Genomic DNA, 14,839 nt, shown 5'->3' on the forward strand with positions numbered 1-14,839 from the left:
TGTATTATATTCTGTATTCATAAAGAAAATGTTAAAATCATAAGAGAAAATACATTTACAGTATTCTATTACCTTCATCAAAAAGTTCACACAGAAGTACACCAACATAGTTCAAACCTCTGTTGTTGAAGGGTCAACTATATTACATATTAAAACCTATGGAGGTCGTTAGTCACGCAAAAAGTAAGGATTTACCTGCTTTTGACACTAATTAGCTGTATAACCTTGGGATAGCTGCCTAAATACTCTTTGTCTTAGCAAAATAATACAAGTACTATTCATGTCATCAGGTTATTGAGAAATTAAAAGAGCCCATATATTAAAATTCCTTAGAATAGGGCCTGGTACATGGCAAGAACTATGTAATCTGACAGGAAAACAAGTAGCTTTCTAAAACATTAAAAGATCCTTGCTATAATACTGACAATGTTAAATGCAAAGTTCTTCAACCACAAAACAGGTATAATATAATGCATATGGCAGGCAATGAACATAAATTCTGTTTATCCATCTAAGATATAAATTACACAGATTCTTCTAATAATTGTAATGACTCAGGACATGGTTTCTTAGCTGTTCTTCAAGAAGGTGTGATAATAACAAAGCATTTATAGCAATGCTGACTTTAATCACAGTACAATACTCTCTCAAAGGATATACTATATGTGTTCTAAAATTCAAAATAAACTCCCTGGGTATCAGGGAAAGTAGAAATATGAAGGGACTGAGAGAATACAAACATGAAGAATGATGGATGTGCTTCATGGAGGTGTCATCTCCAACACAATGTTCAACCCATGCCTTTGGAAACAAAGAGATGTACCCATTTTCTTTCAAAAGATAGTCTTGGGTTTACTGACAAGCAACTCTATGATAGAATAGAGCAGCTGATAGAATAGAGCATATTCTAAATTATATGAAGCAGATAAATTTACCCAGTGAGACCAAGTTGCTATAGTTCTCCATCATCACATCCCAATATAAGTCCCTCTGAGCTGAATCCAGATATTCCCATTCCTCTTGAGAGAAGCTGATGACCACATCCCTGAAAGTCACCAATTCCTGAAACAAAAAACCATATATAAATGAAATATTTTTGAGAAAAAGAATTGCATTATGGTAAGCCAGTTAGTAAACTAGTAGGCAAGGGTGGGTAGAATGTTATGGTATGGGAGTAAGGAAATTAGCGCTCCCAAACAGGACTATCTACATATCTTTAAAGAATCTATTTGACTCAGAGAATATCTTCCTGCATATTATGGAATTTCTTAATTCCATAAGCATGTTAATCTGGAAATAAAATGAGCTGCATGAATTAATAAAGGTGAGTTTCTATATTCTTGTTTCTCTGTAAAGGAAAAGTATCTAACTTAGAAAATGGGATGTGAACACTAATTTATAATTTCTTGCAGCCCTAAGTTCAACACTGTGTTAAGTATTATTTAACATGATATGATCAGAACTTTTGCTTCTAATGACAAACCATTTAATAAGTACTTTTTAGTGGCTACAGAATAGTCTTACTTGGTGAAAAAATATCAGGCTTAATTGTATTTAGACATTTACAATGGATAAGGTGTTCTTCAATTCTGGGAGTCTACAATCATCTATGTATGATGGAGATCAGTGAAAATCAAATCCAGTCTACCTGGAAACTCCAGTCTCCAGAAGTACAGAATTTTCCCATATGTAATCAAATGGATACATCTGATCTTTATCCAAGAATATGAAAAAGTATGGTAAATTCCTCCATCTAGGTATTCCATTTCTACTCTATAGTTGCTGTTAACAAAAGACTTAACAAATAAGAATGTTGAGAATTATTTGGAGAATAGATAGGCACACGAGTTATACTGTTATGTTTGGTTCCAACTCTCACTAGAAAGTGAAAAACTATGGGAATGTGGGGCAGGCCCTATTTGGTACGAAGATTCAGAAAAAGGAAATGTTCACAAAGGAGACAGATTCAGCAACTTACATGGTCCATGCTTAGAACTGTAAGGAATTGGTCCGGGAATTCCATTTCTGCCATGACAGCATGAGGAGCTCCGATGACATGCTCCCTGTCAAAACTAATGAAAATTATATACAAAAATATATAGCAAATAAAGAAACATTTGTTCAGGAAAATCTACCAAAACTTATAAGCTGAGAGTCTGCAGTATCTGAACCAAACCTGCACCCTTCCTTGTTCATCACATCTTAGTGAGAAAGATACTCCATTCCAAATTGGTACAATCAAGGACACAGGCTTCCTCACCAATTGTCAACCTGTGTTCCCAGTCAGGTGGCTGTCTTCCTGGGAAGAGCAGGATACCAACGTTTCTCATCCTGCCCTCAGCTACCCAATGCTCAGGGAAATGCAGCTAAGGGACATAGATTTTCTTCTGTTTGCTTCCAAACACAAAATGTAATATGTACCTTGGGTGTGGCCCTGGTGAGAATACTGGGGTTCCAGTTGTCTGTCTTGAATCTTGGGGTAGGATTTCCATGCCAACAGATCTTGGCAAACTGAAACCTCTGGCTGCTGCACTCACCCTCTCCCCACCTACAAAGCACCCAGCTCCTAAAAGCAGAAGTGTGACTCAGAAGCATGCCACTGTCCCTAACCCAAGAACAAGGTCTGTGGCTTGGTGATTTTGTCCAGAGGGGGAAGCTGGCCACAGACAAGAGAGTTCCATATGTGTCTCCATAGGAAATGACCTCATCTGTAACTGTAGAAAAGTTCAAGCCTAAGGACATTCTCAAAAACAGTGAGGTTTTACTAAAAGACTATTAGGAGAAGATTGAAAGATTCGCTGGAGATATATGAACTACAGGCTGGCTAGTTTCCCAGAAAGAATTAGACACTTACAGAGCTGTTCCTTTTGTCAGAACAAATCCCAGATACTGACTTGATTACATTGGTCTGTGAGGCAATATATACTTCACAGCATTGTTGAAAGCAGAAATCATGATTTCTGCAGCTTAACGGCTGGGAGATACTCAAAAGACAGACCTGTGGAAACCACTGTCATCCAAGGGTGACTGTGGTAATAATCAAGGCTGTACCCTAAACGAGCAATATCACAGATTTTCAGTGTGGGCTGGGGAAGACAGATTGCACTTAAACTAGCTAGTCACTAAAGAAAACAAGCAAATAACAAGTCTGGTGGTGGGGAGCACTAGTAGGGGAAACAGACAAAAATACCAGATATGTTACAATTATTTAAAATTTCTACTTTCTATAAAGAAAAAGTCCAAAGTAATAGGAAAATGGCCCATCAACAAAACAGAAACTGCCTGCAAGAACACCAAATTTAACAAAGACTGCAAAGTAGCCATAAATATATTCAGATAAACAAAAGAACCTATACTTACATAAAGGTATGGTCACAGTGTCACATCAATATCAATAAAGAAAAGCTATTTAATACCACATGGGAATCCTACACTTGAAAAGTATTGTAATATGAAATGAAAATTTCACTAGAGCAACTCAATATTAGATATAAACTGGCAGAAGAAAATACTGGCAAACTTAAAAGATAAATATTGTGCAATCTAACAGGAAAAACAAATGGAAAAGAGACTTAGAAAACCTGGATGCAAGCATACCTACATATATAATGGGTGTATGAGAAGAGAGAAAAGGATCATTTTAACATTGTCCAATAACAATGAAAAGTTCTCAAAGTTACATTTTTTACATCCAGGAAGCTCAACACACCCAGCAGGATCAAGGCACAGAGATCTACAAATAGACACAACATGGTAAAAACGGTGAAATGTGAAAGAGAAATTTGTTTGGTTGTTGTTTTTTTGTTGTTTTGTTTTGTTTTTTAAGTCAGCTCTAGGCCCAATGTGGCATTTGAACTCATGACCCTGAGACAAGAGCCCCTCTTGATCTACCGACTAAGCCAGCCAGGTGCCCGCTGAAAGAGAAATATGAAAGCAGCAAGAAGAAAATGAGTTGTTACTTACAAGTGAGCCCCAGTAAGAATAATTAATGACCTCTCCTCAGAAATAACAGAGACCAGAATGTAAACCAAGACTCAAAAACTTCAACCAGGAATGCTATAATAAGCAAAACTATTTTTTGAAAGTGAAGATGAAATAGAAACTGGGAGAATTAATTGCTAGCAGACCTATCTTAATACTGAAGGGAGTTCTTCAAGCAGAAAGCAAATGATTCGAGGCAGTAATATATATCCACATGAAAAGATAAAGAGGGGTGACTGGGTGGCTCAGTGGGTTAAGTGTCCAGTTTCAGCTCAGGTCATGATCTCACAGTTTGGGAGTTTGAGCCTCGCATCAGGCTCAGCTCAGAGCCTGGAGCCAGCGTTAGATTCTGTGTCTCCCCTTTCTCTGCCCATCCCCAGCTCATGCTCCCTCTCTCCTCTCTCTCTCAAAAATAAATGAACATTTAAAAACAAAATTTTTTTTAAAAGAAAAGATAAAGAGCACCAGGAAAGGTAATTATTTGATAATCAAAGACAGTATACATGTATATTTTTTCTCTCTTAGTTAACTGATTTAAATATCAACTATATGAAATAACATGTTTTATTAGGCCTACAATATATAAAAGTATAATTGGGGAGGGGCCAAGATGGCAGAACAACATGGAAGGTTTTTTTGCATTTCGTATCCATGAAATACAGCCATATCAACACTAAACCATCTTGCACACGTAAAAACTGATTGGAGAAGTAACACAACAATCTACACAACCTGAACCAGAGAACAACCACATTCACTGGTGCTGGAACAAGGACATTAAGGGTGAAGCCTGGTGCCAGATGTGTGTTGTGATTTTCCATATCCCTGAAATGCTGCTACAAGATCATGTGAACTTTTTCTGGGATGGGCTGGCACCCAGCCACAGTCTCTGGGCATCAGCAGCAGCATGGTCCCACAAACGTTCCCGGGTGCGACTGGCACCTGGCCATTACTTGGTGAGACCCTCCCCCAGGTCTGCGCAGGTCAAAGCCACAGTCTCTCAGAAGTGAGGGGAAACACAGCCACAACTGAGAAAAAACGCAGAAGGGGAGGTACAGCCTGGCAACCTGACAGCTTGGTCATGGACAATGTAAAACTAGGGAGTGGATGGAAGCTGAAGACAAAGGACGGGTGCACAATTGCTGATCGGGGAGAACAGAGTTCCAATACTAGAGAGTGGGTATCTGGGTGGTGCCATCTTCACCTCTCCTGCGCATGTGCATACACACCTCTAAGTGCCAAAACAATCCACCCCAGTAAGCTAAGCAGTGCCATCTAGTGGAGAACGGAGCCATTACACTAAGCCCTGCCCAACTGGACCAACCTGGCTCTTAAGGAACACCACAAGTCTCTCCGCCTGCTCAGTTTACAGACTATAAAGTGCTTCATAGTTTGACTTCTAGGGGAAAATGATGTAATTTCAATCGTATTTCAGTCTGTTCGCTGGTCCATCTATTCAACTTTTTTTTCTTTTTGTGAATACAGAAAGAAATTTATTTTTATTGTCAATTTTTAACATTTTTCTTTAATTTTTTCTACTATATTTACTTTTGTAAACTTTTAAAATTTTATTTTACTTCTATCATTTCATTTTATTATATTTCATTGTATTCATTTTTCAAATTTTCAAACATTTTCCTTTTACTTTTTCTTTTTTTTCGTCTTTCCCTTCTTTCTCTAATCTGTCAAGCACCTTTCAACAAGCAGACCAAAATAGACCTAAGATCATAGCATAATTTATTTGATTTTTTGTGTGTTGCTTTTAATATTTTTATTTTAATATTTTTCCCCTTATTCTGTTTCTTCCTTCAAAATGATGAAATGCAGGAATTCACCCCAAAAGAAACAGCAGGAAGAAATAACAGCCAGGGACTTAACACAGATACAAGGAAGATGTCTGAACCAGAATTTAGAATCGCGATAATAAGAATACTAGCTGGGGTTGAAAATAGATTAGAATCCCTTTCTGCAGAGATAAAAGAAATAAAAGCTAGTCAGGACGAAATAAAAAATGTTATAACTGAGCTGCAATCTTGAATGGATGCCACAATGGCAAGGATGGATGAGGCAGAGCAGCAAATCGGCAATATAGAGGACGAACTTATGGAGACTAATGAAGCAGAAAAAAAGAGGGAGACTAAGGCAAAAGAGCACAATTTAAGAATTAGAGAAATCAATGACTCATTAAAAAGGAACAACATCAGAGTCATAGGAGTCCCAGAAGATGAAGAGAGAAAAAGGGGGTAGAAGGGTTATGTGAGCAAATCCTAGCGGAAAACTTTCCCAACCTGGGGAAAGACACAGATACCAAAATCCAGGGAGCACAGAGGACTCCCATTTGATTCAACAAAAACCGACTGTCAACAAGGCATATCATAGTCAAATTCACAAAATACTCAGGCAAGGAAAGAATCATGAAAGCAGCAAGGGAAAAAAGTCCTCAACTTACAAGGGAAGGGAAGACAGATCAGGTTTGTAGCAGACCTATCCACAGTAACTTCACAGACCAGAAAGGAGTGGCAGGATATATTCAATGTGCTGAATCATAAAATATGCAGCCAAGAATGCTTAATCCACCAAGGCTGTCATTCAAAACAGAAGGAGAGATAAAAAGTTTCCCAAACAAAAATTAAGAGTTCATGACTACTAAACCAACCCTGTAAGAAATTTTAAGGGGTACTGAGGGAAGACAAGACAAAAAAACAAAAACAAAACAAAACACCAAAAGCAACAAAGACTAGAAAGGACCAGAGAACACCACCAGAAACTCCAACTCTACAAGCAACATAATGGCAATAAACTCATATCTTTCAGTACTCAACTCTAAACATCAATGGACTAAGTGCTCCAATCAAAAGACATAGGGTAACAGAATAGATAAGAAAACAAGATCCATCTATATGCTGTTTACGAGAGACCCACTCTAGACCTAAAGACACCTGCAAATTGAAAGTAAGGGGATGGAGAACCATCTATCATCCTAATGGTCGCCAAAAGAAAGCCGGAGTAGCTATACTTACATCAGACAATCTACACTTTAAAATAAAGACTAAAACAAGAGATAAAGAAGGGCATTATATAATTAAGGGGTCTATACACCAAGACCTAACGCTTGTAAACGTTTATGCTCCTAATGTGGGAGCACCCAAATATATAAATCAATCACAAACATAAACTCCTTGATAATAATACCATAATAGTAGGGGACTTGCAACATCCCACTTACAACAATGGACAGATCATCTAAACAGAAAATCAACAAGGAAACAATGGCTTTGAATGACACACTGGACCAGATAGACTTAAGAGATAGATTCAGAACATTTCATCCTAAAGCACAGGAACACACATTCTTCTCCAGTGCACATGGAACGTTCTCCAGAATAGATCACATACTGCGACACAAATCAGCCTCAAAAAGTACAAAAAGATCAAGATCATACTGTGCATATTTCAGACCACAATGCTATGAAACTCGAAATCAACCACAAGAAAAACTTTGGAAAGATAACAAATACTTGGAGACTAAAGAACATCCTACTAAAGAATGAATGGGCTAACTAAGAAGTTAAAGAGGAAATTAAAAAGTACATGGAAGCCAATGAAAATGATAACACAACAGCCCAAAACCAGGTGACACAGCAAAGGTGGTCATAAGAGGAAAGTATATAGCAATCCAGGCCTTCCTAAAGAAGGAAGAAAGATCTCAGATACACAACCTAACTTTACACCTTAAAGAGCTGGAAAAAGAATAGCAAATAAAACTCAAAACCAGCAGAAGACAGGAACTAATAAAGATTAGAGCAGAACTCAATGCTATCAAAACCAAAAAACAGAAGAACAGATCAATGAAACCAGAAACTGGTTCTTTGAAAGAATTAACAAAAATTGATAAACCCCTAGCCAGTATGATCAAAAAGAAAAAGGAAAGGACCCAAATAAATAAAATCAAGAATGAAAGAGGAGAGATCACAACCAACGCAGCAGAAATAAAAACAATAATAAGAGAATATTATGAGCAATTATACACCAGTAAAATGGGCAATCCGGAAGAAATGGACAAACACCTAGAAACATATAAACTACCAAAACTGAAACAGGAAGACATAGAAAATTTGAACAGACCCATAACCCATAACCAGAAATCGACTTAGTAATCAAAAATCTCCCAAAACCAAGAGTCCAGGGCCAGATGGCTTTCCAGGGTAATTTTACCAAACATTTAAGGAAGAGTTAACACCTATTCTCTTGAAGCTGTTCCAAAAAATAGAAATGGAAGGAAAACTTCCAAATTTGCCAGTGCTGAATCCAGCATTACCTTGATTCCAAAACCAAACAAAACCCCACTAAAAGGAGAACTATAGACCAATTTCCCTAATGAACATGGGTGCAAAAATCCTCAACAAGATATTAGCCAACCAGATCCAACAATACATTAAAAAAAATTATTCACCGTGACCAAGTGGGATTTATACCTGGGATGCAGGGCTGGTTCAATATCCGCAAAACAATTAACATGATTCATCACATCACTAAAAGAAAGGACAAGAACCATATGATCCTCTCAATAGGTGCAGAGAAAGCATTTGACAAAATACAGCATCCTTTCTTGATAAAAACCCTCAAGAAAGTAGGGATAGAAGGATCATACTTCGAGGTCATAAAAGCCATATATGAAAGACCCAACACTGATATCACCCTCATTGGGGAAAAACTGAGAGCTTTCCTCCTAAGGTCAGTAACAAGACAGGGATGTCCACTCTCGCCATTATTCAACATAGTATTGGAAGTCTTAGCTTAAGCACTCAGACAACACAAGGAAATATAAGGCATCCAAATTGGCCAGGAGGAGGTCAAACTTTCACTCTTTGCAGATGACATGATACTGTATATGGAAAACCCTAAAGATTCCACAAAAAAAAATGCTAGAACTGATTCATGAAGTCAGCAGAGTTGCAGGATATAAAATCAATGTACAGAAATCAGTTACATTCCTATACACCAATAATGAAGCAAACGAAACAGAAATCAAGGAATCAATCCCATTTACAGTTGCACCAAAAGCCATAAAATACCTAGGAATAAATCTAACCAAAGAGGTGAAAAATCTATATGCTGAAAACTATAGAAAGCTTATGACAGAAATTGAAGAAGACACAAAAAAATGGAAAAAGATTCCATGCTCCTGGATAGGAAGAACAAATATTGTTAAAATGTCAATACTACCCAAAGCAATCTACATACATATTCAATGCAATCTCTATCGAAATAACATCAGCATTCTTCACCGAGCTAGAACAAACAATCCTAAAATTTGTATAGAAACAGAAAAGGTCCCAAATAGCCAAAGCAATCTTGAAAAAGAAAGCCAAAGCAGGAGGCGTCACAATCCCGGACTTCAAGCTATACTACAAAGCTGTAATCATCAAGACAGTATGATACTGGCACAAGAACTGACACTCAGATCAATGGAACAGAATAGAGAACCCAGAAATGGACCTACAAACATATGGCCAACTAATCTTTGACAAAGCAGGAAAGAATATCCACTGGAATAAAGACACTCTTCAGCAAGTGGTGCTGGGAAAACTGGACAGCGACATGCAGAAGAATTAACCTGGACCACTTTCTTACACCATACACAAAAATAAACTCAAAATGGATGAAAGACCTAAATGTAAGACAGGAAGCCATCAAAATCCTCAAGGAGAAATCAGGCAAAAACCTCTTTGACCTTGGCCGCAGCAACTTTTGACTCAACATGTCTCTGGAGGCAAGGGAAACAAAAGCAAAAATGAACTACTGGGACCTCATCAAAATAAAAAGCTTCTGCACAGGGAAGGAAACTGTCAGCAAAACTAAAAGGTAACCAACGGAATGGGAGAAGATATTTGCAAATGACATATCAGATAAAGGGTTAGTATCCAAAATCTTTAAAGAACCTACCAAACTCAATACCCAAAACACAAATAATCCAGTGAAGAAATGGGCAAAAGACACATATAGACACTTCTCCAAAGAAGACATCCAGATGGCTGATCAACACGTGAAAAAATGCTCAACATCATTCATCATCAGGGAAATACAAATCAGAACCACAATGAGATACCACCTGTCAGAATGGCTAATATTAACAACTCAGGCAACAGCAGATGTTGGTGAGGATGTGGAGAAAGAATATCTCTCTTTTGCACTGCTGGTGGGAATGCAAGCTGGTGCAGCCACTCTGGAAAACAATATGGAGGTTCCTCAAAAAATTAAACATAGAACTACCGTATGACCCAGCAATTACACTACTAGGTATTTATCCAAGGGATACAGTTGTGCTGTTTTAAAGGGGCAGAGGCACCCCCATGTTTATAGCAGCACTTTCAACAATAGCCAAAGTACGGAAAGAACCCAAATGCCCATCGATGGATGAATGGATAAGGAAGATTTGGTATGTGTATATATATGTGTGTATATACATATATATGTATATATGTATGTATATACACACATATACATATATGTATATACGTGTGTGTATATATGTATACACACACATATATACATGTATATATACACACATATATACACGTATATACATATATGTACATACATATATATACATATATAATGGAGTATTACTCGGCAATCAAAAAGAATGAAATCTTGCCTTTTGCAACTACATGGATGGAACTGGAGGGCATTATGCTAAGTGAAATTAGTCAGAGAAAGACAAAAATCATATGACTTCACTCATATGAGGACTTTAAGGTACAAAACAGATGAACATAAGGGAAGGGAGCAAAAATAATATAAAAGCAGGGAGGGGGGAAAAACCATAAGAGACTCTTAAATATGGAGAACAAACAGAGGGTTATTGGAGGGGTTTTGGGAGGGGGGATGGGCTAAATGGGTAAGGGGCATTAAGGAATCTACTCCTGAAATCATTGTTGCACTATCTGCTAACTAATTTGGATGTAAATTAAAAATAAATAAGAAAGGAAAAAATAAAAATAAAAGTATAATTTGTACTTCTATAACACAAAGGAGGTGGGTAGCAAAGCTATACTGGGTAAGTAACTGAATACAGATGGTACTTTGAATCCACAGCATCAAATGTAGAAAATCAAAAACAATAAGGGGCACCTGGCTGGCTGAGCTGGCAGAGCATGTGACTCTTGAGCTTGGGATCATGAGTTCAAGCCCCCCATTGGGTGCAGAGGTTACTTAAAAAAAAAAAAGATAAATAAAATTAATATAACAAATGCTATATATGTATATAAGATTTCTTTTGTTCTGCTTTTTAAAAGACAACATTTCTATATCTCATTGGAATTTAGTATATACTGGAAGCTGTACACTGGAAGCTGTACACATTATATACTGGAAGCTCTGGATCAACCATTAAAAATATTTGCAAATCATTTATCTCATAAGGGGTTAAATACCCAAAATACATAAAGGATTCCTACAACTCAGTATAAAAAAAGACACAATCCAATTAAAATACGGGCAGAGGATCTGAATACATATTTTCTCCCAAAATACAAGAGGCAAACAAATAAATGAAATGGTGCTCCATATCATTAATCATCAGAGAAATTTACACCTGTTAGAATGGCTATTATCAAAAAGAAAAGGAGTAACAAGTGTTGGAAAGTTGTGGAGGAAAGGGAAACCTACACTATTGAGAATGTAAATGGGTGCAGCAGTTATGGAAAACACTATGGAGGTTCCTTAATAAAGTAAACATAGAACTATTGTATGATCTAGCAATTCCACCTCTGGATATTTATCTGAAGGAAATGAAATCTCTCAAAAAGATTTCTGCACACTCTAGGTTCACTGCACCATTATTTACAATACACAAGGCATGGAAACAACTAAATGTTCATTGATGGGTGGAATGTTAAAGAAAATTTGGTGTGTATACACAATGGAATGTTATTTTGCCATAAAAAACTAAGGAAATCCTGCCATTTGCAACTACATGAATTGACCTTGAGAGGATTATGCTAGGGGAAGTAAGTCAGAGAAAGACAAATACTGAATGATCTCACTTATATCTGGAATTAGATTTAAAAACAAAATACCTCACAAATACAACACATTGGTAGCTTCCATCGGTGTGGGGGTAAGTGGAAGAGTGGGTGGGCGAAATGGGTGAAAGTGGTCAAGGAAGGTACAAATTCCCAGTTATAAAGTAAGTCAAGGGGATATTAATGTACAGCGTAGTAATTATACTTAATGATGCAGCGTATGTTTGCAAGTGGCTAAGATGTTAAATCTTAAAAGTTCTCATCAGAAGGAAAAAAGTTAACAGAAGAAGGTGATGGATGTTAACTAAATTTATTTCAGTAATCATTTTGTAATATATACATATATTAAATCATGTATATCAGAAGTAATTGTATGTCAATTATATCTCAATAAAACTAAATGAATTAAGAACAGTGGTGAAGGCAACTAAAAGGCAAAAATATATAACCCAATAGAATTGCATTTTTTTGTTTGTTGTTCCTCCTTTTTTGTAATACGTTTAAAGACCTGCATAAAACATAATTATAAACCTATTTAAAGGGTACACTGTATAAAGATATAATCTAGGACAAAAGCAACTTTAAAAGGGAGAACTTGAGCAGTTACAGGGGCAAAGTTTTTCTATTAAAGCTAAATAGGCGTACAGTGAAGGTTTGACTCAGCGGGTCTGAAATGTTTAAAGCTTTGCCTATTCCAAACAAAAGTGAAGGTCCTTTACTAGCTCCTGGTAGATTACCTGGCATGTAATGATTTTAATCTGTATCCTGTCACTGGCGGGGGGGGGGGGGGGGGGTTGGGGGGGAGCCAAAAACTGAGTACAACAGTTTTTCTGACTTTTTAAAAAAAGGTTTGTTTATTGGGCACCTGGGTGGCTCAGCTGGTTAAGTGTCCAACTTCAGCTCTAGTCATGATCTCACAGCTCATGAGTTTGAGCCCCACATCAGTCTCTCTATTGTCAGCACAGAGCCTTTGTGGTATCTTCTGTCTCCCTCTCTTTCTGCCCCTCCCTGCTCATGCACTCACTCTCTCTCTCTCAAAAATAAACCTTTTTAAAAAGAAAAAACTCATGCAAAAAAATGTTTATTTTGAGAGAGAAAGAGAAATTGGGGGGGGGGGAGGTGGGCCGAGAAAGGGAGAGAATCCCAAGCAGGCTCCATGCTTTTAGCGCAGAGCCCCCTGAAGGGCTCTATCCCACAAATCATGAGATCATGACCTGAGCTGACATCAAGAATTGGGACATTTAACTGAGCCACCCAGATGCCCCAAATTTTTTTTTTACTTTTGTGAGTCCTTCTAGAAAATCACTGAACCGGAGAGTGATTTTGGGACCCCTGAATAAAGTTAGTTTTATTTCAAACTAGTTCATCACAAATGCAAATTTTTAATTGAAATCTACAGGATAAATGCTAATAAAATGATTAAATTGTATAATGAATAGGACATATAAAAGGAGTCAAATGGTAAACTACAAAAAAAAGTCAGTGGAACAGAAAGGAAGTCATTAATTAGGGACAGAAAAGCACAGAAGAGGGGCACCTGGATGGCTCAGTCAGTTAAGCATCCAATTTCAGCTCAGGTCATGATCTCACAGCCCATGGGTTCGAGCCCCACATTGGGCTCTGCTGACAGCTCAGAGCCTGGAGCCTGCTTTGGATTCTGTGTCTCCCTCTCTCTCTGTCCCTCCCTCGCTCTCTCTCTCTCTCAAAAATAAATAAACATTAGAAAATTAAAAAAAAAAACATAGAAGACACAGTATATATAGAAAACAAGTAGAAAAGTCCTCCTCAGTTATTACTTTACATGCAAATGTATTAGAATCTTCAACTAAAATGCAGAGATTGGCAGAATGGCTAGAAAATACAGTGCAACTGTAGTCAGTCTACAACAAACTGATGACAAATCCAAACATATAAATAGGTTGAAAATAGGATATAAAAATGTGTTGCATACCAGTAGTCCTCAAAGAGTTGGAAGCCTACATGAGACCAAATAGGCTTAGAAGAGACAAGAGACAAAGGAACATCTTCTATGTCGATAAAAGGGGTCAGCCCACCAAGAAAATACAACTACTATGAATATATATGCCTTAAAGCCCAAAATATATGAAGCAACAATTGACAGGATTGAGGGGAGGAATAGAAAGTTCTACAATATAGTTTGAGACTTTAATAAACCAACTCCAATAATGGATAGAAAGACTAGGCAAAAGATAATTTGGAAATAGGAGAGTACAGCAACACTATAAATCAATTGGATATCCCAGACATACACCAAACACAACACCAAATACCAGAATACATATTCTCAAGTACAAATGAAAAATGGTCTAGAATAGATCATATGTTAGGCCATAAAAGAAAACACAACACAATGGAATATTAGCCATCAAAAGGAAACAATTACTGATACCTGTTACATCATGTGAAATTTGAAAACATGCTAACTGGAAGAGGCCAGACACAAATGCCTTTCAATTATTATATTGTTGTCCCATTTATATGAATATTAATCCATTTATTTGAAATACCTAAAATAGATAAAACTTTATTTAGATTTTGAAAAATTCGTTGTTGTAAGGGGTTGAGGGAGAGGCAGTGAAGAGTGATTATTTACAGGGTACAGACTTCCCTTTCGGGATGATGAAAAATTCTGCAATTAGATGGTAAAGGTTGCACATTGTGGATTTACTTAATATCACTGAATTGTATACTGTAAAATGATTAAATAGCAAATCCTGTTATGTATATTTTCACAATTAACTGACAGAAATAGAGAAAGACAATTCAGCAAAAGTGGCCACAGACGTCAATATCCCACGCTCATAATGGAT

At 37.1% G+C, this 14,839-nt stretch overlaps 1 protein-coding gene across 7 annotated transcripts in view; it reads right to left on the reverse strand.

The window, feature by feature from the left end:
* ZNF260 (zinc finger protein 260) overlaps positions 1 to 14,839 on the reverse strand; it is a 74,612-nt gene that overhangs the window by 42,585 nt on the left and 17,188 nt on the right. For all 7 annotated transcript variants that reach the window (XM_053906391.1, XM_019423111.2, XM_053906388.1 and 4 more), the window contains 2 exons: positions 1,979 to 2,072; positions 936 to 1,062 (listed from right to left, as the gene is read on the reverse strand). In XM_053906391.1, the coding sequence (XP_053762366.1) occupies positions 936 to 1,062; positions 1,979 to 2,032 (181 nt within the window). In that variant the 5' untranslated portion in view covers positions 2,033 to 2,072. The remainder of the gene's footprint in view (positions 1 to 935; positions 1,063 to 1,978; positions 2,073 to 14,839) is intronic.

Source organism: Panthera pardus, unplaced genomic scaffold, assembly GCF_024362965.1.
Source record: "Panthera pardus isolate Hobbes unplaced genomic scaffold, ASM2436296v1 HiC_scaffold_18, whole genome shotgun sequence".
Lineage (NCBI taxonomy): Eukaryota > Metazoa > Chordata > Mammalia > Carnivora > Felidae > Panthera > Panthera pardus.